Source organism: Arvicola amphibius, chromosome 3 (assembly GCF_903992535.2).
Source record: "Arvicola amphibius chromosome 3, mArvAmp1.2, whole genome shotgun sequence".
Lineage (NCBI taxonomy): Eukaryota > Metazoa > Chordata > Mammalia > Rodentia > Cricetidae > Arvicola > Arvicola amphibius.
In genome coordinates this window covers 108,406,423-108,428,793 of record NC_052049.1, presented here as the reverse complement: position 1 = coordinate 108,428,793, position 22,371 = coordinate 108,406,423, and the positions used below count along the sequence as shown (strand labels likewise).

The following is a 22,371-nucleotide window of genomic DNA, read 5'->3' as shown; positions in this document are numbered from 1 at the left end:
TGGAGACACTGGAATGCAGTCTAGTCTCTCAGACCTGATGAGCTGGGGCTCTGATAAGAGAAGACACAGCAGAACTTCCTCAAGAGTTGAGAAACAGGCAGCTGCTTACCAGCACATTCCATCGCTTGCTTTAATTGCTCCCCAAAGATCCAGAGTCCAAACGCCCTTACCTGAGAAGCTTGTGCTTTTTAGTTAATCAGAAATGAGTGTTCTGGGCAAAGACCATTACGGTCTGAGGTATCTCCTCTGGAGACCTCCTACAAGGTGGAGGCTGAGGGAGGCAATGTAATCCGAAAGAAACCGTGACCACAGGCAGAGCTGCCTCTGGAGAAACTACAGGGCCCAGGCAGGCAATATATTCTGTTTACATCTCTCCAAAAAGGCTTTGCAGCATAAGAACACCCTCTAGAGGGTTTGAGGCAAGGAAACAACAACTCTGGGCACATCTTTAATTCTCCCAACTTGGTCCCCCACACCCACCCCTGCAAACCCCACTGCCTTCATAAGGCTCGGGATGAAGCAGTGATCTCATCCATCACAGATTAAAAAACAAATGAGACATAAATCCTGCTTGTATGCCAGGTATAGTGGGAGGTGGGAAATACACAGCAGAACTCTGATACAGAGCTGGAGGTGATACAGCTTGGAGTGCCGCGCTTTCTGTGGGACGAGGCTGTGGGGTGGGTCCCAAGCACCGTACAGCAATAGTAATTATGATGCAGGGGGTACTGGTGGAATGAGAAGAGATTGCTTTGAGATTATTTCACATCCTGGTGATTGATTCCCATGGTAATGAAGGATGTTCTCAACAAGAAGTGATGAGGCATGGCAGCTGGAAGAACAGGGGCAGGCACGGACTTGTGACAGAACTGCCTGACCTGTGGAAGGCTGTAGAACCTTAGAAAAATGACCCATGGTCATCTGGAACAACCCTACAATGACATTGTTCCCAGCATGTCCCCTCTGCACACCACCATCTCTGTGGTTGGAGTCTCACAACTCTTCACTTAAAACATCTGGTTCCTGAAGAAAGGAGGGGAATTTTTCCACTTGGGTAGTAGGCGGAGTGGAAGGAGAAAGACTGGAGCCTGGAGAGTGAGCATCATGGTGAGCCTGATGCCCTTACAGGGCGGGTGAGAGCTGACTAGCTGTTCTTGGAGTCAAACTGGGAAGATTCCATTATGGTGGGAATTGGAAACTAATGTCTAGGTTCCAGGGTCCAAGGTCCAAGGTCCGACCAGCAGAGGAGGCAGCCTTGCATGGAATGAGACCACGTGAGCATGCTTTTAAGAAAGGAGACTTTGCTCTGACTATCAAGAGTGAAGCCATTGCCTGACTACATCCGTAAAGAGGTTATCTACCTGCAGAGGCCAAATCAGAGCTAAGGCCCTGGAGAAACCCTGTTTAAAGGTCTTCTAGTGTTTGCTGAGCTAATCCTGCAAAAGACAGCCAGCTTCATTTAAAACAGGGATTTCTCCTTTCCACGTTCGCAGTCCTTTTGTGGAGTGTCCAGTTGGCAAGCCTTTAGGGAGCAGAGTCCTTGGAGTGCAGGGCTCACGCAGTCCTGCTGCTTTGCTGAGACCTATGGGTAGACTCTTTACCAGGTAAGAGAGGTGTTATAGACACAATTAGGGCTACATTTACGTTATTAATTAATGTTTATGCCTTCTGAACACGAATTGTTTCTTGCTGCTAGGAAGTTCTGCTGGGAGTTTAGGCAAAGGCGCTCTGCTGGATATTTGGAGCTGTATTTCTTTTCTTAAAAAAATACTTAGAATTCAATAGGAATGCCTGGAGAGAGATTGGTATTAAGTTTGTGGTCTGTTTTATTGAAGGAGCTAATAGAGGCTGGCTAAATTAAACAAGAGAACAACACGTCTCCATTTGTGGAATTACAACTCTAAACATTAATTTGTTTACCAAGTTGGAAATCAAATAAAAGTATTCACAAAACTAAATGGCAGGGAGAACCAGTTTGTATAGCACCTAGGAATGCAGATTTTACAGCACTGATGTCGGTTGACGATGGAGTGGAGGAAACACTGGGTGGGTTGAGAATGCTTAGGTTTGAATCACATCTTGACACCTAAACATCTTAATTTCCCTAGGCCTCAGTTTCCTTATCTTGAAAATGAGGTAGGGAAATGACATTTAACTCATAGGTTTGTTATAAGGCTCAGGTGAGAATATACAGTGCTTGGCTCAAGAAGCCTTAAGTGAATCTACATATTTTAGGACACTGAACTATTCCTAACCTACATCTGGTGGACTTTTAATTTTTAAGACCACCTAACTGTCCCACATTTATTTTAAACACCCAGGGCCGAGCATGTAAGCTGGTAAATGACCAATGACTTTTATTAAGTAAGTAGTGTTGTTCCTAAAAGAGTTGTGTAATATTTAATATAAACAAACATAAAGATAATATAATATCAACTAATAATTAAATGCATTAGCAGGGACATTGAGATGGCTCAGGGAGTAAAAGCCCTTACCTCCAGGCCTGAAGACTGGCTTCAGAACTCACATGGGCTTGGAAGAGAGAATTGATTCTCTGACCTTTGACCTCCTAACGCATGCGGTTGCATGTGCACAGTCCCTGCATCACAAAAAATAAAAAAAGAAACAAAACAAAAAGAAACAAATCAAAAGCGTTTGAAAAATTGCAATAGGGGAATTTCCTACATAAAGGCATTCTGTTCATGCAAAGAGCCTTCCAGAAAGCAGAGAAACATCCCGTTAGATGTTTCGTGCAAAGCTAAACATTCGCACATTGGGATTAGCACTCCCACAGAGCTAGTGTTTAGTTTACTCCTTGTTCTGTATGGCCTTTTGGGGGATTAGATGTATGTGTATAAAGACGACGTGGCTATTAGGGACTCTTCTGTACAATTTGTTTTAAAATTATTTTTGAAGTCAAAACGCTACTTCAGAAAACAGTCCTAGAAGTTACTGTACAATTTGTTTTAAAATTATGTTTGAAGTCAAAATGCTACTTTAGAAAACAGTCCTAGAAGTTACTAAGGTAGAGTTTGACCCAGTTTCCAGCTTCAGCCTTGTGGTCACTGGCCAAGATTTACCCTGCTAGTACCTCCGTTTCTTTCTCTTCGTGAATCGTGAGATAGGATTGAAGGTGGGCGAGCATTGCAGTAAATATCTAATGCTCGTTCTAGGACTATAATTCTATCACGTAAGGAATGTTCATAAAAATGCCCAACCGTGCTGGGTGTGGTGATTTCCAGCTTTAATCCCAGCACTCAGGTTGCAGGAGCAGGTGGATCTCTGTGGGTTCCAGACCAGCCTGGTGCACGCAGTGAGTTCTATTTAAGCAAGTCAGGGCGTCATAGTGAGACCTGTCTCCAACACAAAACAAAGAGAAAGAAATGCATCCATTAGACAGAATTAATGTTCCCCAAAGGTACTTGGTTCATTTAGGGCGTGGCTGAGGGAATAGGAAGTAAGCCTTCCTTTATTGGATACAGACCCAGAAGTCCAGTCTGCAGCCAGTGATGCACACTGAATGTTCACAGTGTGGACAGTCTGTGTTCTTTTAATAGAGCCCTTCGCAAGACCCTTGCCTTACTCAAGTTGTTAATTGAAAAATTTACCTTTGAACAAACAATTTCATAAATTATTTTTTAAGACATATTATTTGTTTTGTATTTAAAAGATAATTTTTAATATAACTTCTTTTTTGGTAGTGGGAATTGAACCCCGGGCTGCATTGTCTATACCTGACAAGAACTCTCCCCCTGAGCTTTCTTGCCAGTGAGGATTCTGGTTTTAAATCTATCTTCTAGCATACTTGTTCTTTTCTTTTTGTGGTTTTATTATTTATTTATTTACTCATTCATTCATTCATTCATTCATTTCTGTTGCCCAGAATGACCTCACACTCATAAACTGAGGTGATCCTCTGGGACTAGCCCTGACTTAAATCTGTATTTTCGCAAACCACTACTGTATTCACCTTCCCAAGTCTCGGTTTCACACTATGTAAAAATCCTGTGTAGTTTCTGGCACTGATGTGAACTGTGAGCACAGTGATTCAGGGGTAACTGCCAGGGAGGAGCAAGGGAGGCAAGCATGCTGCTCGCCTGTGGGACAGCTCTGGGGCAAAGGGTTGCCACGGTGGATGCATATGGTGTTTTCCTGAAAAGTAGAAACAGCTGACGGGCAGAAGGCCGCAGCTAATGCAGGCAGGCCTGCTTAGGAATGAATTATCTACAGACACTCCCTCTAGCTGTGCGGCTTGCAGAAAGAAAAATGACTCATTGTACAGTAGGAATTGAGTCCAGGGCTAGAATACGAAGGTCAATGGTGAAAATCATCTGTCGAGCCCAGCTCTCTTCAACTTCTTCATGTATTGTAACAAAGTGACTTATATTTTTTCTTGGCCTTAGTATGTAACGACTACCGTCCCTGGTGCTTGGCATATGCAGCATCATATCCTAAGTGAGCAAGTCAGGCATCTGTCTCGAGACCTGTCTGAGTTCAGTGTTATATCTCAGGATAAAATGTTATGAGGATTCTGTCCAACTCTACAAGTGGTTGGAGCATGGTGTTCAAGTAGTCCCAGGTCTTGGCTTGTTTATCTGTGAAAAAATGGCTACTGTTTTCTGATGGACAGGGTAGAGACCAGCCTGAAAATAAAAAGTGGCTGGCTCCCCTCTCGTTCCTGACTTTCTCCCTCATGTTCTCGCTCCTTCTGCTCCTCATCGGGACCTTGGGAGCTCAGTCCAGTGCTCCAATGTGGGGCTCAGTCACCTTCCCCATCTGTCGCCAGCTGGAGGTTCCCTCACGGTCCTGACTTTCTTTCTCATGTTCTCTCTCCTTCTGCTCCTCATCAGGACCTTGGGAGCTCAGTCCGGTGCTCCAAGGTGGGGCTCTGTCATTTTCTTCATCTATCGTCAGGTGGAGGTTCTATGGTGATATGCAAGAAATTCATCAGTATGGCTATAGGAACTGGCCTTTTCAGGCTCCCTCTCCTGGGGAACCCTGATGGCTCCTTGGCCTTGAGAGGGAGGGAGGGGAGGTATGGGTGGAGGGGAGGGGAGGGAAGGGGGAGAAGGAGGGGAGAGAAAGGGGAGAAGGAGGGGAGGGAGGGGGGAGGAGGAGGGAAGGAGATGGAAATTTTTAAATATAAAAAAAAATAAACCATGAGAAAAAAAAAAGTGGCTGGCTGCTCGGTTGCATAAAAGGAATCATTCCTACAGCTTAAGAGCCTTCCCCTGGCAGGAGTTAACCTTGTAGCTCTGACCTCTAACTTCAAGGAGCCTGCAGAACCCTTTCCGTGTAAAGCTCAGCCTTGTCCCTACATTTTAGAAGAACAACATTATCTCTCTGTCCGTTGGTTTTCTACTGAACAAAATGAGCAAGGATGATGTTGTGGTGGTTGAACCAGATCACTGAAACCTTTGCTTCACTGTCCTGAGATTCTGTGATCAGAGGAATGTTTTCTTAAAGCCCAGACTCACCTCTGAGCTTCTTCTGCACTCCCCCGCAACCCTCATCGAGCTGAAAAACCATCCCACTCCACACAGGGTGCTGTTAGCAGATCTAGAACATGCCCTACTCTTTTGTCTGCCTCATTGTGCCTACTGGAAGCACACCCACTCCTCCATTTCCCTGGAAATCTCCACAAACCTGCAGCCGTGGACTACATAGTCGCCTCTGTGACATTCTTTGGATTGGGATCTTTCTGCCATGTATTCAAACTACCTGTGACACATATTTCTAGTCAAGTAGTTTTTCCTTTCAAATTGGACTTTTAAGACTGGCTTTTTGCTCTCTCCTCCCCTCCTCCAGATTTGAAGCAGACGAAGCTAGAGTCATCCGTGATGAGCGTTCAAAAGAAATATTTTTAGGAAGAAATGAGTACTTCTACACAAACTTTTGAAAAAAAAACTCCTTATAGTACCTACTATTAGATGTGCCAAGAGCCTGGGAATATTAAATGCTTTTTTTGATTGATTTGTTAGATTACCAGGTACACCACCAGGCTTCAATTTTCTTAGCAGGTATAAACAGAACTCCATTTTAAATGGCATAATCATGCAGTCACATTTTGTTCTCTTGAAACATAACATCTCTTGGCAATAAAGCACACACACGATTTAAAGGGGGAGCAACAGCAAAACACAAACCACATTGTCCCCACCCCTACACCTCTCCCAAGGTAACTCCAGGCCCTAGAAGAAGTAAAAGCAGGAGGGTGTGCATTCAGGCCCGTTACAGAGCAAGACTCAAACAAACACTGACTAAGAAAGACTGATTTGAAAATCAATGTCTCCTACCTATTCCTGGAAAGAGCAACCTGATTATGCAGTTATCCCTTGTGTTTACTCTCTAACCCATGGCAATGACATCTCATCTCTTGCTGTTCCACTGAAACTGTTAACTCAGAGGTCATGGGAGACCTAATTATCAGATGTAAAAGAATCGTCTCAGTCTTTGGGGACTAAAAAGCATGAGTTGTAGAGAGACCCCCAACTTAAATTTATTTCCATTTCCCACTTTGGCAATTCTTATGAACCTGGGCAAATAGCATGGTATAATCCTCGCAGCGTTCCAATGTAAGCAAATGTTGATTCCTTTACTTTCCTTGACTTCAAAGTCATGGCTCATTCTTGTGGATTTTGTTGTTGCTGCTGCTTGTTTTGTTTTCGCATTCTGTGTCTCTGAACACATCTGAACAGGCCCCATTTTCCTCTCTCAGCTCCTCTCATTCCCTCTGTTTTCCTGCCCTATTTCTGATCACCCATATTTTTACCTGAACTCTTTGCTATTCAGAAATTTAATGCCCCAAAACATTGACCAGCTGATAGTCTCCTAAATGATCTGTTTCCTTTCTAATACGTATTTCAAAATGCTGCCAGAGTTAATAGTCTTCCAAATACAGATCAGTAGTAAGTCACTAATGCCATTTTATCCACCGAAAATGAAAGAAAAATCACCAAAAATAAAAAGAAATCAAATAAAACCTCTTTAACTTGTATCCTTTTGTTTAAAAAATGAAATCTAACATCAACATTCACCACAATGAATTTATCTTCCTTCATCTCCCAGGACACCTTTCCATCTGTTCCAACCTGCGCCCTTACTTTATAAAACTCCAGTTTGGCTTCTCTGTGGCTTCTGTGTTTAAACATTTCCTATCTTATTTTTCTCTACTTATTTCATTCTTGAGCTTTTTTGTTTTCAAGACCAAGTCTCACTCTCCAGCCCAAGTTGGCTCAGAAGTTACTAGCTCAGGTTGGCCTCGAACTCAAAGCAATTCTTCCTCAGACTTGTGAGTGCTATGACCATAGGGGTTTGCCTTCGGATCCTGAGTCATATCCATTTCCTCCACGGGAACTGCGTGGACCACCTATTTCCCTGTAGTTAGAACATTCTCATCTTTCTACCCACATCTCATCTGCATATGAGTTTCCGTGAGTCGCTGAACAGTGTGCCCAGTGCGTGAACTGCATCCGATTTCTCTTGCTCGGTCTCCAGCACTCAGCAAGGAGTTTATGCGGTGCTCCGATTTCACAGTTCCTTGTAACCATAAACTGAATGAAAGATCAACACGAATAGTCCTTTTCCCAATAAAGGTATGAGAAATGCAATCAGACACTATGAAGGCCGGTGTAATAAAATACTTCTTAAGTGCCAACCTCTGTTCTAAGTGCTTACTGTGGTTCTAGAGTTCTTGAGCTTGCCAGGAGGAGGCTGCTAGTCAAGAACTTGAGTGCACAGATTGGAAATGACCACATCCAATCTGATAGTGGGCGACAGAAAGGGACCTGAGGCTCTACTAGCATACGTGTAGTCAGTGCTCTGGGGCAGTGGGGGGAGGTCTGTGCTGCTTCTGAGGAATACAGCCAGATTACATAGAGCATGGCGTGACCAGTCAAGGGTAAGATAAGGGTGACTTTAGGAAGTTGCTGCCAGCCTTGCTTTGCACAAGGATTGTCCTTGCAAGACGTAAGCGACAAGAGGGGATGGCATTTGCCTGTACTTTGGTGTTACAAGGAAGGGCAGCCAAATGTTATGCCAAGTGTTCTCTGAAGAGCTATGAAACTGGAAAGCTTATCTGGTGGCTGCCCTTCTCCCAGGATGACCAGGTGACGTTAGAGATCACCCTCGAGCCTGTGAAGGCTGATGGAAGCAAGTCTCTGCCAAATTCGTGCACTGCCCAAGGCTGAGAGCGCTCTGCAAGGCTCTGTTCTAGGGGAGAGACTCTCCATCAAGGCTCTTTATCCTCAGGAGGAGTTGGATGTGGTGGTTGGTCAGCTGTGCTTTCTTTAGATTGCATTTAGCTAGTGCTGGCTTCCTATGTGCCTTGCTTCCCAAGACACACAAATTTAACATGGTTCTATACGACTGTTAAAAAAAAAAAAAACAGAAAGTGTTTGTTTATCCGTGTGTGTGTGTGTGTGTGTGTGTGTGTGTGTGTGTGTGAATGCTTGCATATTTGTGGTCTACTTGGCTGTCAGAAGTCAGCTTGCAGGACTACGTTTTCTCCTACCATGTAGGTCCCGGGGCTAGAAATCTGGAGGTCAGCTTTGCTGGCGTGCAACTTTACACACTGAGCCATCTCAGAAACTCTCTTCTTAGGCTTCCTAAGTGGTTAGCTCCTCTAAGCAGTGGGGGGAGTGAAGAGGAAACTCAGAAAATAGAAGATATATAGAAAAGGCGATTCAAGTGACTTTCTTCATTTGCTCTCTTATCCCATACTCTCTATGCCTTGTTCCCTGCCTCACTGTTACCCTAGTGACTGTCTCTGTGTTTCTAGTTTTCTGTGTAAGGTGGTAAAGCAGTTTGTGGGCCACAATAAGGTCAGAGATCAAAGCGTCTGCAGCCAAGAGCAGTCATTTCAGACCAGTTTTTGTTTGGGGCATAAACCAAATCATTTCGATCCATTAATTCCTGAGATAAGGTCTTGCTATTAGCTCAGACTGGACCTGCATTTTGAAGCCTCCTGTCTCAGCCTCCCTGGTGCTGAGATTACAGGAATGAGCCAAGTGCCTGCCAAATTGCTTTTGTTTTAAAGTGGAAAACCTGAGCCTTAAATCCACACACTGGTAGGATGGATATGGGGCTTTAAAAGATAATCTCTTTTCTTCCACCACCTTTAACTAGGTTCCAGTTACCTTTTAAAGGCCTAAAGAGAAAGCCATTCCTAACTGGGCTTGGCAATGCATTCCAGTTGCTAACCAGTCTTAACCCTGGGCGCATGTTTGTCATTGAACTTGAGTTCCCCACACTGCCCTTTGCACAAAGTATTTCAGTAAAAAAGAGACTAGAGGGGAGTATCTGCCCATTTCTGTCGCAGCATCTGCTACGTTTCTGTCTCCACCTCCAGCTTTCCTGCAAGCCACAAACTCCATTCACGGATTCCTAGCCGGCTCTTGCCCATGCACTTGAACGGATGCTGCGTAGCACACAGTCTCTGTCCATCGAGTTGGTGCATGACTGCACCTTTTCGCAGCGTGCTCTAAGTGTGTACTCAGGAGACATCTGTTCTCAAAGCTGTTAGTTAAGTTTTCCGGAGAATAGACTATGCCATTGCAGGTCTCCAGAAGTCGTAGACAGGTGCTGGGTGTCCTGTGTCGACAGGAAACGAGAGCCTGTACAGTTGAGAATAAACAGCCACTTGGTAACATGAGATCCATTCATTTAAACTGGGAAGCCTAGATGTGGGGTTGGAGGTTGGGGGTTGGGACATTCCGGACACCACCTGTCTGCAGCATCCCCCCTCCCGACACACACCACACACACACACACACGCACACGCACAAGCACACACACACACACACACACACACACACACACACACGAGGTCAGTTTCCCAGAGAACTGAGGTGGTATTTAGAGCCAATAGGAGAGAGAGAGAGAGAGAGAGAGAGAGAGAGAGAGAGAGAGAGAGAGAGAGAGAGAGAGAGAGAGAGAGAGAGAATGTGGGGAGGAGAAGATGCAAATCTGAAAAGGAGTTGTGGGTGTTTTTTGGCTATGACAACCTCCATCAGCTGCTTTGGGAAACTGACCTCCCTCCAGATGTGTGCTTCTTTTTTGCCTATTTGTAAAAACAGCTGTTGGAACTGAACAGCTACAGTCTGGAACGACCAGGGCACTGCTTTCTTGAGGCGGTGCCCATTAGATGATTTTGCTGGCCTCTACATTGGTTTCTGAAGGCCTGATTCTGGCCTTGTTATATTAGTCATTGTCATTCATGGGAGTCCTTGAATAAGTTTCTACAGCCCGCTCCACATTAACGATTGCAAAGAGGGTAGTAACTTCTGTTACGTTAGTCCTAAGGTCACTAGGAAGACGCAGTCTGATGCATGAGAACATTTTTTTTTTTGCAAAGTCTAAAGGTCACATACAAATAAAAAGCCTATTGGAAAGTTTCAAAGGAAGAAATAATTGGCTCTTTCTCGGGGATCTTAGAGGGGACAACTGCTGACAGTTGCAACTATCTGTGTTCCAACGTAAACAGAGACAGTTGCAGTCTGAGGGTGTGGGGCCTGGCTTTCTTTTTGTTAGTTAGTTTTGTTTTGTTCTGTGATAAGGACCTTCTAACTCAGGATAACCTCAGACTTGCTGTGGAAGTGAGAGTGAACTTGAACTCCTAATTTTGATTGGGGCTTTGATGGGTGAAAAGGCTGCAGGTGCAAGGGAGTGGACGACAAGGTCAGGGACAAGGGATGCTTTGGGTATCTGCTTCTTTGCAAGTGAGAACCTTTTAGCTTTGGTCTGGCAGAAGTTTTCCCTCAGGTCAGGCGAAACGTAAGCAATCCTTCTCAACCACTGCTGTGCCCAAAGCTTGCTTGAAACCTCAGAGGATTTTAGGTCTAGACTCTCTTGTGGGATGCCTGACTGAGGTGCATGGGAGGAAGAAGCTGGAGGCTCTTCTTCATTTTGAGAGCAATGCATTGAAATTCAGAAGGCTTATGACAGTGTATGTATGTGATTGTATGGGTGTGTGTGTGTGTGTGTGTGTGTGTGTGTGTGTGTAGTATGTGTGGTGTACCTTTCTTCAAATTATCTGTCGAATTTTTTTGGCTCCAAATGAATGGCAGTCTCCTGCTTTCCTTAAACACAGACACTGCTCCCCATATATCAACAGTCCATCTAACAGGCAGGTTCTCTGAACAGGGAAGCTGTCAATCCTCCACAAAGTGGTGCTCCATAGAGGAGATCCAAGAGAGCAAACAAACTAGGTAGAGCCTTGGTTGATTCCAAAGAGCCCCAGCCTAGGCTCCTGCTCTTAGCCGGAAGAGCTGTCCTGCTCTGTGCCAGGTCTGACACCTGATGGAAAGGGGTATCTCCTTTCTCCACTGTGAGCAGGAGTTAAAATAGAGGGATACTAAATCATGCCTGTGCAAGCCAGCAGCCGGATACGAAGGGACAGCAGAGTGGTCAGAAGTGTGGACCCGGCCCTGGCTAGTCAGCCAGATGCACTTCCTCTTTTTCTCAGTACACCGTTGTGTAATGTCAGGATGTCTTAAGCTCCCCCCATGTACCATTGCAGGACATGGAGGTCTGATCCATGTCCGGCTGTTACCTCAGATGTCTTACTGATCTGTAGGCATATACTCTATTTTGCAGTGAATTCTTACGACATTTAGGGGTGTGATTTTTATTCCCCCCCCCCCAAGGGAAATTGGACGGACAAACGGCAGCTAAGAGAAGGGGTCAAAGTGTAGACCTTGTAGTGGGGTCTTTGTTGTTCCTTTTGGTCTGCCACTGAAGAGGCAAATTCCTTGCCTGTACCCCAGCTGGTTGGGCTCAGTCCCACCAAGAATGTCTTCCCAGAGCAGATCACTTCTACCTCCCACTTCTTAGGGTACACCTGCCTCTGGGGAATGGAATGTAAAACACTGATACACTAGAGGGATTATTCCATATTTCTGAGTTCAGAGTCCCAGGGCCACAGTAGACTTTGTGAACCTGCCCATGCCCCCAGCAGGCTGAAGCAGCATCAGAAAGTCTCAGAATGTTGACTCTGCGGTTTCCGAGAGGCTGCTGTCTGACTTTGCTCACCCTCCTCTCCTTAGAAGGAGGCTATGATTTTGGCAGGGTCACACACCATGTACAGGGGCAGACTCTTTTCCTTACTGGTCCCGTGTGTCCTGTGTCATTCCATCCAGTCGGTCTGTCTGTCCTTTGTGTCACGTTAGTGTCCTCGGCTCATTCTACAGAACCATCTTTTCTTCCCAGCTTGCCATTTTGGAAGCAGCCTCCAGGAACCTTCCTTTGTCCTTCTGACTATACCCAGTGTTCCCCATCAGCACTCCAAATGACTCAAAGAATACACGTTTCTTAGGAGAAGAGAGAGAGAGATTCCTCTGAAAAGTCCCCTAGTTTTCCCTCAACCCTGTATCTTGGGTGGTCTGAGAGTGTGGGCTGAATCAATTAGTTCTCCTCCCCCGGTGGGGGGTAGGGGAAGCGGGGAGTTTGCTAACCAGAACTGCTCAGCCAATCGTTGCCCTGAGAAAGTTTGGATTGTGCTCTTATTTCATTAGGCTGATTGGAGCAGCCTTGACTCGGAGGTAGAGTCCCTCCCCAAGGGATTCCGTGTACAGTTACACGGCTGTCGCTGCCTGTGCGTGCGTGTCCTTTCAGGATAGCAACCCACTCCCGTCTCAACCCCCAGCTCCACCTCCTCCACCTTTTTTGCTTTTATCTAGTGTCTCCCTTGCTCTTTTTCTTTTTCCTCTCCCTCCTACCACTGCCTCTTCTTCCAGCCCTCCACGCTCCTGCAGCGCCAAGCCGGCTCCCCAACGCAATCTGCTGAACGCAAACCACTGAGAGTTTGCTGCGCAGCCCCCTTGGGGCCCGGGGCCGCCGAGTCCCGCTAAGGCAGAGAAGCCGGCAGAGCGAGCGAGCGCAGCGGAAGACAAACACGCGGGCGCGCGAGGGAAGCCCCAGGAGGGCAGCCGGGTGGCGAGGCTTGGCAGGCGACAGTCGCTACGCCCGGGGTCGCCTCTCCCGCGGCGGACTGCGTGAGGAAGCGCGCTCTGAAAAGTTCTAGACCGCAGGAGGCGGCGTCCCCACCAGTCCCCTCCTCGCGGCGCTCCAGGAAAAGGAACTTGATCTACTGGCAGGCTCCAGCTGCTCGCTGAACGTGAGAGCGGATAGTGCCACCGGCCCCGGGGTGGGTAGTCGCGAGTGGGAGCCGCGAACCAGGCTTCAGGTGGAGGGTACCGGGCAGCGGCCAAGGACCCCGATGCCGGCAGCTAACATGATGGAGAACCTGCAGCTGCCCGCTCTGCAGGTGCCCGAGCCGCAGGGCGCGCCCGAGGGCAGCGCGGTGTGGTCCAGTTCGTCAACCCCCACGCTCCGCCGCCGGCGCTTTAAGATGCGCCGAATGAAGAACGTGCAAGAGCAGAGCCTGGAAGGTGGACTGGTAGCCCCAGATCTACCCGGCGTCCTGGCCCCGGGCAAGGAGTTCCTGCAGCTGCCGTCCATTGAGATTACGCCCTCAAGCGACGAGGACACCCCGTGGTCCAACTGCTCCACACCCAGCGCGTCCCCGCGCCGAAAGCGCTTCCTGCTCCGCAAGTGGCTGCGGGTGAGGGAGCGGAAGGAGTGCAGTGAGAGCAGGTAGGTCCCCGTTTCTCTCTAGCAGTCTTCCCCTGCACCTCCCGCCCCTCCCCAGAGCTGTCTAGGGCCCCCCGGGCATTCTGGTGGAAACTTCCGGGACCAAAGCTGGAGCTTCTCACGTCACCAAGGCTCAGGAGCTGCCAGGGCACCAGTGCTAGAGGTTTTGTCTCCACAGCTCAGAACTAGGGACTTGATAGGTTGACATAGATTCATCTCTTGAACCTCACAACAAGAATGAACAGTTTTTGTTGAGCCTTTACTGTCTGTAGACTACTTAAGTGAGTGCTTCTCCCTGCCTCCAAATTCCATCCTCAGGGAAACTCTAAGGTAGAGAGTGCTATGATTCCATTGTATGGGTGGAGATGGCCAGGACCAGCGAGAGAAGTTTAAGTGGCGCCTCCACGTGGAATTCCGAATTCCACTTCACTTTTTGTCATTTTTCCTACGTTAAGATGCTCATCCAGGTCCAGATGCCTAGGCAGAAGTGAAGTGTTCATCACATATCCTGCCTTGTCAGAGGCACGTCTCTCGATCACCCTACCAACTCCAGTTTTGCTAGGTAGGTGTTTGCTGCCCACATCCAAGAACTGGTGTGAACCTTGCAGGGTGGTTACACATCAAGCCTTGGTGGGGTACTCCTTCAGGAAGTTTCCATGGTGGCATGGAGTCCCCACTACTCATGGATCCCATGCCCCACCCCCCCATCTGCTTTGAGTGTCAGGGGCTAAGACTGTTAGCAGGATGTTTGTGCTGTTGGGGAGGGGGGCGTTGTTGTCGTGGTTGATGGTGGTAACTAAGTTATGAATCACTTTAATGGGGATCATTTCATTCACCCCGCTTGCGCAGCCTCATTCATGTTCACTTAGGAAGCTTTTATTGAGTGGCTCTCAAGAGCTCAAGTGTGGCACCAGCTAGTGGTGGTCATGTTGAGAAGGGTTTCCAAGATGTGAAGGGATGTGGAAGCTAAGTGTGATAGGATACTAATACAAAAAATATTTGCCTAACCCAAAGGCGTCCCCAGCATCTCCAAAATAAAATAAATGAATGAAACTGTGTGACACCTACGTGTAATCCTAGACCTTGAGACGTGGAAGCAGGAAGACTCTTGGAGTTTCAGATATGTGTTGGTCACCTGGAAAGGGTGGCATCTCAAAAACCCAAACCTAAACGAAACAAAACAAAAACAAATCAACACACCAGGTAACAAAAAGAAGTTGAGTCGTGCAAGCTTCGTTGACATTAAAGCGATGGGGCCGTTGTCACCTGGTGGTGCAAGAAAAAAAAAAAAGAGAAAGGAAAAGAGAAGCTTGGAGACATAGAAGAAGCCCTGGGAGGGAGAAGTTAAAACCATGACAAGTGCAGATAGGATAAAGAAAACAGCAAGAGACATGTGAGGTCAGGTGCATAAGATCGACTAAGGGAGCAATATGGTGAAAATTGAAAGAAACTAGCGTGTGTGATGTGTCTTCGTGGTGCTGAGGCTAGGCTTGGGTTCTGCAGGAGATGACACTTCTGAGTCTTGGGGCGCCTCCCAATGGTTTACCATGAAATCTCTCTCCTGTTTGCAGTGACTGTACAGTTCTGGCTTTGGGGGCAACAGGTCTTTCTTTTCTGGCATTCCACCCTGTTGCTTTTTTTGCAGAGAGAGGGAACTGAGGATTGATGGGGGCTAATCTCAAGCTAGACAGCTGTCAGCTCAGGTACTTTTTCCTCAAATATGAGAGACCCGAAAAGAGGCATTGACATCCTGCCACATCGACTGAAGACAAAATATAGAGGAGAGAGTCATCCATTGCTAGCTAACGTAGGCAGGGGGAGCTGAGCAAATGGAAGGAAAATGTTTCTGATTTTGAGTTATTTAAGGGTATGGTAGAATATTATTTTTTATTGATGTAGGAAGGATAATTTTAAAAATAGGAAGGTTGTTTTACCTCCTAGGTATAGCTTAAGACAGTTTTATTTTTTTTTAATGTGCTGGCATATGGGGTTGGGAGAAAATGTATGTCTTCTCATCTTTTGGTATCCATGGAGGTTGGCGCCAGGTCTTTTTGTAGTCACCAAGTTCCTTATATAAAGTGTCATGATATTTGCATATAACACATACATATTTTCCCATAGATATAACTTTTCACTGTGCACGTGTGTGTGCATGTGTGCGTGTGTTTTATGTATGCTTGTACATGTGGAATTCAGAGGATAACCTTCAGAAAATTATTTTCTCCTCAACCATGAGGATTCCAGGATTTGAACTTGGGTGTCCAGGCTAGTGGCAAGTGTCTTTGCCTGCTGGTCCATTCGGTGGCCTGAGTTCATACACTTTAAATAATCTCTAGGTACCTTCTAATACGAAGCACAATGTAAATGCCATCTAAAGAATTGCTGTACTATATTATTTGGAGAACAAGGATGGAAAAGGAAGTCTGTTTCTGCATGGAGGTGCATGTCAGTAATCCAAGCATTAGGGAGGCTGGAGCAGGATGACCGGGAGTTCAAGGCCAGCCTCGACTATATAGTGAGGTCTAGTCTGAAACAAAGTCCACATATGTTCAGTATAGATAATTTTTTTTTCTGAATTCTTCTATCTCTAATCGGTTGGATCTGTAGATTCAGAACTGGGAGATACAGAAGACCATCTGCATAAGTAGAAAATGGCAGACTGACCTGGGGATGTAGGTCATCCTTGGCTATGTAGTAGATTTCAGACCAACCTGGGCTCAATGATGCAAGCAAACAAACAATAGCAAATCAGAACCAAAGTCAAAGCAGCACAGCATGGAATATTGTCCATACACATCCATCCTGTTTTCACGGCCCACTACCTTCCCCCTTGTGGTGACCCATAGGTGTTCACTGATGATAAGTGAGTTCCTTTCATCTTTCTGAAGTGAAAGTCTCCTTATTCACAAGTCTGAGAACTTTTTAGTGGGGAGATGAGTCTAGAGATGAGTTATTTTAAACAAAATTATTGAAATATGATTTAGAAAAGCTGGGTGTGGTGGCGCACGCCTTTAATCCCAGCACTCAGGAGGCAGAGGCAGGCAGATCTCTGTGAGTTCGAGGCCAGCCTGACTCACAGAGTGAATTCCAAGTCAGCTAGGGGCTGTTACGCGGAGAAATCCTGTCTCAAAAAATAAAAATTAAAAAAAATATGATTTAGATGTCACACAATTAATCTTCAAATTCTAGAGAATTTGAAGCTGAGAGTCTAGCTCATTAGTAGAGTGCTCGCAGCACATGCACAGGACCCTGTGGAAGAAAGTATTTGATGCTAGGATGGAAAAAGTATTTAATCCAATTTTTATATTGATAGATTTGTGTATACATCCACACAGTTAATTTTAAAACATTCTTTTGTCAACACACACACAAAAACACACAAATACACATACACACACAGTCATACCATTTAGCTAACACCGTCAAGCCCCCAAACCCCATCTGAAACACCAGTTTTAGATACCCACTAATTTCCTTTTTACAGACTGCTGAATTTTAGAAGACAAAATGTCTATTGAAGATGGAAATGGATGACTATCTTACTGTTTTCTGTTGCTATAACAAAATCCTTGAGACTAGATAATTTTATTTATTTATACATTCACTTATTTATTGATTGAGACAGGGTCTCATGCATCCAAGCTTGGCCTTGAACTAGTGATCTTCCTGCCTCTATTCCCTAATGCTGAGATTACAAGTGTGTGTCATGCCTGGCTTTAGTTTCTTCATATACAAAGTGGTATTAGCTCAGTGGGAACCAGTGTAGGTTCTGAATAATGAAGAACTCGGTGGGACAAGCTCTTAGAGTCAGTACTGTCCCAGACCAACAACGACAATAAAATGTGAAGAAACAAATTAATGCCTGCATGTGTTCCCAAATCTCTTGGCCAAAAATGGTTGTGGTAATTGTTTAATGCCCAAACTGAGCATTAGTGTCTCCTATGACCTCCTGAATTCTGGGAGAAAGTCAGAAATCAGGCAAAGCCATGTATCCCAGGATGCTTCTTAAGAGAGGAGAAGAAAAGCTGGCGTGGGACAGGTGAGTTGGGCAGTGGACAACTGCAACCTGTTTTTCTGGAGGACACAGAAGAATTTCTTGCTCTTCTCCCCTGTGCACCTCCTAGCTGTCACCTTTTACACCATCTCTCACTCAGCCAGCCTGCCCCGGTTTCTGTAGGACATCCCTACCCTGTAACAGTTATTCAGTCTAGCAGGCTAGCTGCTAGAGAGAGCTCTCTTTGTTTGGCTCCATCTGACCTTTGGTAATGGTACCCACCAATTCTGCCCAGTCTGGTGCGTTAGGCTATGTCTGTGGTGCTAGGATAACTGGTCCGTTGGTTGCAGGTATATATCATCGATATGTTTGTCTTGATTCTCTGTTGTGTCCTCTGATCTTTGCAGGAAGATTTCTTTCAGACTTCAGGTAGTTGCAGGGAGCAGGGTGAGTTTGGGCTTGGTTATTATTTCTGTAGTCAGCTATTCAGTACATACTGCTCTGTGTGGTAGAGAAAAAGAAACTCACATCCCTCTTCCCACAAAAGAACAAAGCCATGTAGAGGGGACTGTAAACGGTTAGCATAAGAGTAAGCAGTCAGCACAGGCTAGGGTTAAGGAGCAAAGCCTTCTACCAGCCCCATAATTCCTTGAGACAGGGAGTAAATCTTACTTTGTGGCAAGATTCCTGTTAAGTGTCTTAAATTCATGATCATTGTTAATCCTCACAACGGTCACTTGAGGTAGGCTTTACGGGGAAGAACCTGCGATAGAGATTACTTGTTCCTGGTCTACCAGGAGCAAGGTTAGGATATGAACGGTGTATTCGTTCCAATCCCGGGTTTTCTATAGTCCTGGCCTGCTGACCTCGCGTGCTTGAGAAGGTGTAGGTGTGGAGAAGTTGCATATGAGGCAAGATGGGAATTCTGGAGGCACGGGAAGCTGCTGAGCGAGTCTGGGTGGGGGACGTGTGGGAGGCACAGCTGCGTGTGGGCGGCGATGATGGTTTAGGCCGACTACCCCAGGAAAGGCAGCCTGCCTTTGCCTGTAGATGTGGTTTCTAGATTAAAATAGTTTGTGGAAACTGAGACGCGGAGATGGAGCCCTGTGGGCTGATTCACGCCGGCCAGGTTCCTCTGTGGGAGCTGGTATTTCGACAGTTTCCATGTGGTTATGCGCTCAGCCAATTACAGGAGACCACGATGAGCGTGGGGCCCGATGAGCAGGCGATAATCCCACCCTTCTCCGGTAGTCCCTCCCAGACACTGTGTAGCCCCCAGTTGCTATGCTCGTCGCCGATGATGCGTCTGGCTTACTTGGTTTTCATTAAGGCGCCTGAATGGCTAAGCTGCCAGCGGGGAATTTTTTTCCTGACCCTAGTGAGTAAGCTGCCAACTCTGGAGCAGGTGTTCAGAGGCTGGACGTGGTTGCCGAGCTGCCGTGTGTACACGAGCTTTAGGGAGACTGAGGGTTTTCCCGGCGCCTCTGCCTTCTTGGGATTTGATTTCCCTCTTATATAGCCCAAAGCTGTGTGTGACTTACCAAGGAGCTATACACCTGGGGTGAAGGAGAACATAGTTGAATTATGTTGGGTCCCAACAGCATTAGAGATGGAGGGGAGTACCTTCTCTCAGGGGAGAGGGTTAAAACCTCTCTCAGGCAGGTGACCCACGCCTTTAATTCTAGCATCCAGGAGACAGTGACAGGAGGATCTGACTTGGAGGCCAGCTGTGTCTACACAGTGAGTTCCCAGACAGCCAAGGCCAGACAGAGAAACCATGTCTTGAAACAGACAAAAAACAAAGCAATCTCCCCAAAACAAAACAAAAAACCACTACCAGCAACAGGTAAAGGCCTCCCTCAGGAATACAGAATGAAAACGAGACCTGGGTTTCAAGCGGGAGAAAGGAGGCTTTGAACAGACGAAAAGATTTCAGACGGTGGGTGATCGGCCTCCCTTGTGCTTCCGATGGCAGCCACACGTCACCTCCGGAGGCAATATTGAGCGGGTGATGTAGCCCAGTGATAGAAGGCCTGCCTAACAGGCATGAGGCCCCGGGTTCAATCCCTTATACCTCAAAAAAAATAAGAAGAATAAACAACAATAATAAATAGTGAGTTAGTATTGATTTGAGTCGTTCCTGTTTGCAACTGTGTTTCTGGATTTTTGAGTTAAGTCACATAGTTTAAAATGCTAGAGAATATATGTCCATGCAGAGCTAAGGCTGTTGGTTGAAGAAGACAGTCGTGAAGGGGGGAAAAAGACTTCGGGGTATTTCCCTGGATACCCCAAAAGAGTTTCTGTTCTTGGTTAGATGGTGTGAAGTTTGCTCTACTTCCTGTCCATTCTTCCTGGTCCGAGACTCAGAGGGTTGTGACTTGATCTGAAGGAGAGATAAGGAAATGAAGTGACCAGGGAAGCTTTAGAGGCTCACTAGCTGAGACTCAGACCTGTGACCTGAAATTTTGGTCAGTCCCTACCTGGCTCTGGCATCTCTCAAGCACCAGGCTCTTTTTTTTTATTCCTTTATTATTATTTTTTTTTGGTTTTTCGAGACAGGGTTTCTCTGTAGCTTTGGAGCCTGTCCTGGAACTAGCTCTTGTAGACCAGGCTGGTCACGAACTCACAGAGATCCGCCTGCCTCTGCCTCCTGAGTGCTGGGATTAAAGGCGTGCGCCACCACCACCCGGCTTAACATAATGGAATTTTAACAGTTGGTTTGGTTTTTATAGTGTTCAGCAGGGCAGGTGTTTCCCAACTAGACAATTTCTGTCTGTTTAAAACAGGTAGAAGAGCCACATCATATCTTTCCCTCTCTTTTCATGAACCTCTGTATATATTCCAGCCATTAAAAAAATTATTAACCCTTACAAGCTGATGTTCTCTCATTCTGATAACCCTCAGCCGAGTCTCACTAGTGGCTTTGATGCCACAGTTCATGGTACTCCTGGATCCGAGTCTCAAGAACCTCCATTCTCTACTTCCTGGATACTTAACCCTTTATTAAACAGAAACCTTGAGGCTTCCTGGGGGTTGGATAAGGGACTGTAGTCATCTTTGCCTGCTCTCCTGAGCCTCTTTCAGGGTGTTAATGCACTAACTTTGTCAGAGTAACTTTATCATGCAACATTTGCTTTTTTTTCTTTCGGTGGTCATCCTTCCTCAGCAGGTCTGTCCAGACTGTGCTGTCTTTGGAAGGACTCGATCCCTGTCCTCATCTAGAGTGCCCTCATATCTATCTTGTACCTGACTGTGGCCCAAGGTGAGCTCAGATCAGAGTTCTAAATTATCTCCAAACTTTAAAAACAAACAAACAAAATAAAAAACCAAAAACGTTCACCTGGCACAGGGACCAGCAGAGAAGAGCTCTCTTTGGTCTGCCCAACCTCAATAGTTCTGTGTTCATACCTCTGCTTCACGCCCATTGGTGCCTCTTCCATTCATTCCTTTTCTTAGCATCCCCCTAAGTATTTACATCCCGTTGAAGCAACTACTGGGGTTCTTCCCTTTCTTTTTCTTCTTTGTTTCACTTCTACTTCTACTTCCAATACTAGTTCCAAGTCAGGCCACCTATTCTGACCCAACAGCTGTAAGCTGGGTTCCCATCCTCTACCCTGGGCTCAAAGAACTCACAGAAACACCTAAGTTATGCTGTGTATTGCAAATGATGTAGTTAAAGAGGTATGTCGGGAAAGGTGTGGAGTTGGAAACATATGAGGTGAGGTGTGGGTGGAGGTTCTCTCATGCTTTCCGTGGGTGTGATGCCCTTCCAGAACCTCCATTAATTCGGTAATCTGTCCAGGAAGTTCACTGAGCTGTGTTGTCTGGGAGTGTTACAGACTTTGATCCTCAACCTCCTCCTGCACTCCACTTCTTTTCTGCAAGTAAGTAGGTTGAAGTATCTACCTCTCTAGCTGGGTGGTGGTGGCAGCGGCAGTGGCAACGCAAACCTTTAATCCCAGCACTTCAGAGGCAGAAGCAGGAAGATCTCTAAGTACAAGGATAGCCTGGTCTACAGAGCTAGTTCCAGGACACCCAGAGATACACAGAGAAGTCTTGTCTCGAAACAAAACAAAAATTCTACCTCTCTAATATCTTTCTTTCCAGTCTCTTTCCACCCATTTATTTTTAAATTCAAGACAAGTTCTCATGTAGTCCGGGCTGGCCACAAACTCGTGACTGAGGATGATAGTGAAGTTCTGATTCTCTTGCTTCCAGCTCCAGAGTGCTAAGATTCTGAAAACTGTGTCCAGTTTTTGTGGTACTGGAGCTCAAACCCAGGGCTGCTTCCTGCTAAACCACCAACCACTCTGCCAGTCCACATATCTGTGACTTTTAATCACTCAGACTTATGACAGACTAGGCCAATGCTGAGGCTATGTTGACTAGCATCACATTTGGTGTTATCTTGGGGTCTCCTTATCTACCTCAAAAGACCTGTCTCTCTAGAGACTCCAAAGGTCTTGAGGGAGGACCACAAATGAAGACTGAATACTTTAAAGATGTAAGTCCAGGCAGCCTGCGAGCAAAGGAGTAAAATCCTGTGCTGCACGATGTCTGGAGCAGCCGGGGGAGGGGTGAAGATGAAGAGCTTTACCACGGGAGGCAGAAGAGCCCTGCCAAGTGTTTACAACATTTAGTCTCTGTTGTGGTTTCCGGCCCAAGCATGTCAGCTAGTGCCAGGCTGACCCCCAAATAATCTGCTTGGTCTAGCCAACATTGTTCCAGGCTGGGTCATTGCAGTCTGAGGCTCCTTTTGACCTTTTTGTGGAGTCTCAGGCTTGGAT

At 46.2% G+C, this 22,371-nt stretch overlaps 1 protein-coding gene across 1 annotated transcript; it reads left to right on the top strand.

The window, feature by feature from the left end:
- The first annotated feature begins 13,216 nt into the window (after nt 1-13,216).
- LOC119809361 lies at nt 13,217-21,916 on the top strand. Its single transcript, XM_042054711.1, has 3 exons — nt 13,217-13,593; nt 19,186-19,324; nt 21,803-21,916. The coding sequence occupies exons 1-3, from the start codon at nt 13,217-13,219 to the stop codon at nt 21,914-21,916; spliced, it is 630 nt and encodes a 209-aa protein (XP_041910645.1).
- The last annotated feature ends 455 nt before the right edge of the window (nt 21,917-22,371 follow it).

Excerpts from the sequence above, each read along its gene's own strand:
- LOC119809361 (XM_042054711.1), top strand. The coding sequence starts at position 13,217 with ATGCCGGCAGCTAACATGATGGAGAACCTGCAGCTGCCCGCTCTGCAG. Across the intron at positions 13,594-19,185 it reads AAGGAGTGCAGTGAGAGCAG|CATTAGAGATGGAGGGGAGT; the intron begins GTAGGTCCCCGT and ends GGGTCCCAACAG. Across the intron at positions 19,325-21,802 it reads AGGCCAGCTGTGTCTACACA|CTCCAGAGTGCTAAGATTCT; the intron begins GTGAGTTCCCAG and ends TCTTGCTTCCAG.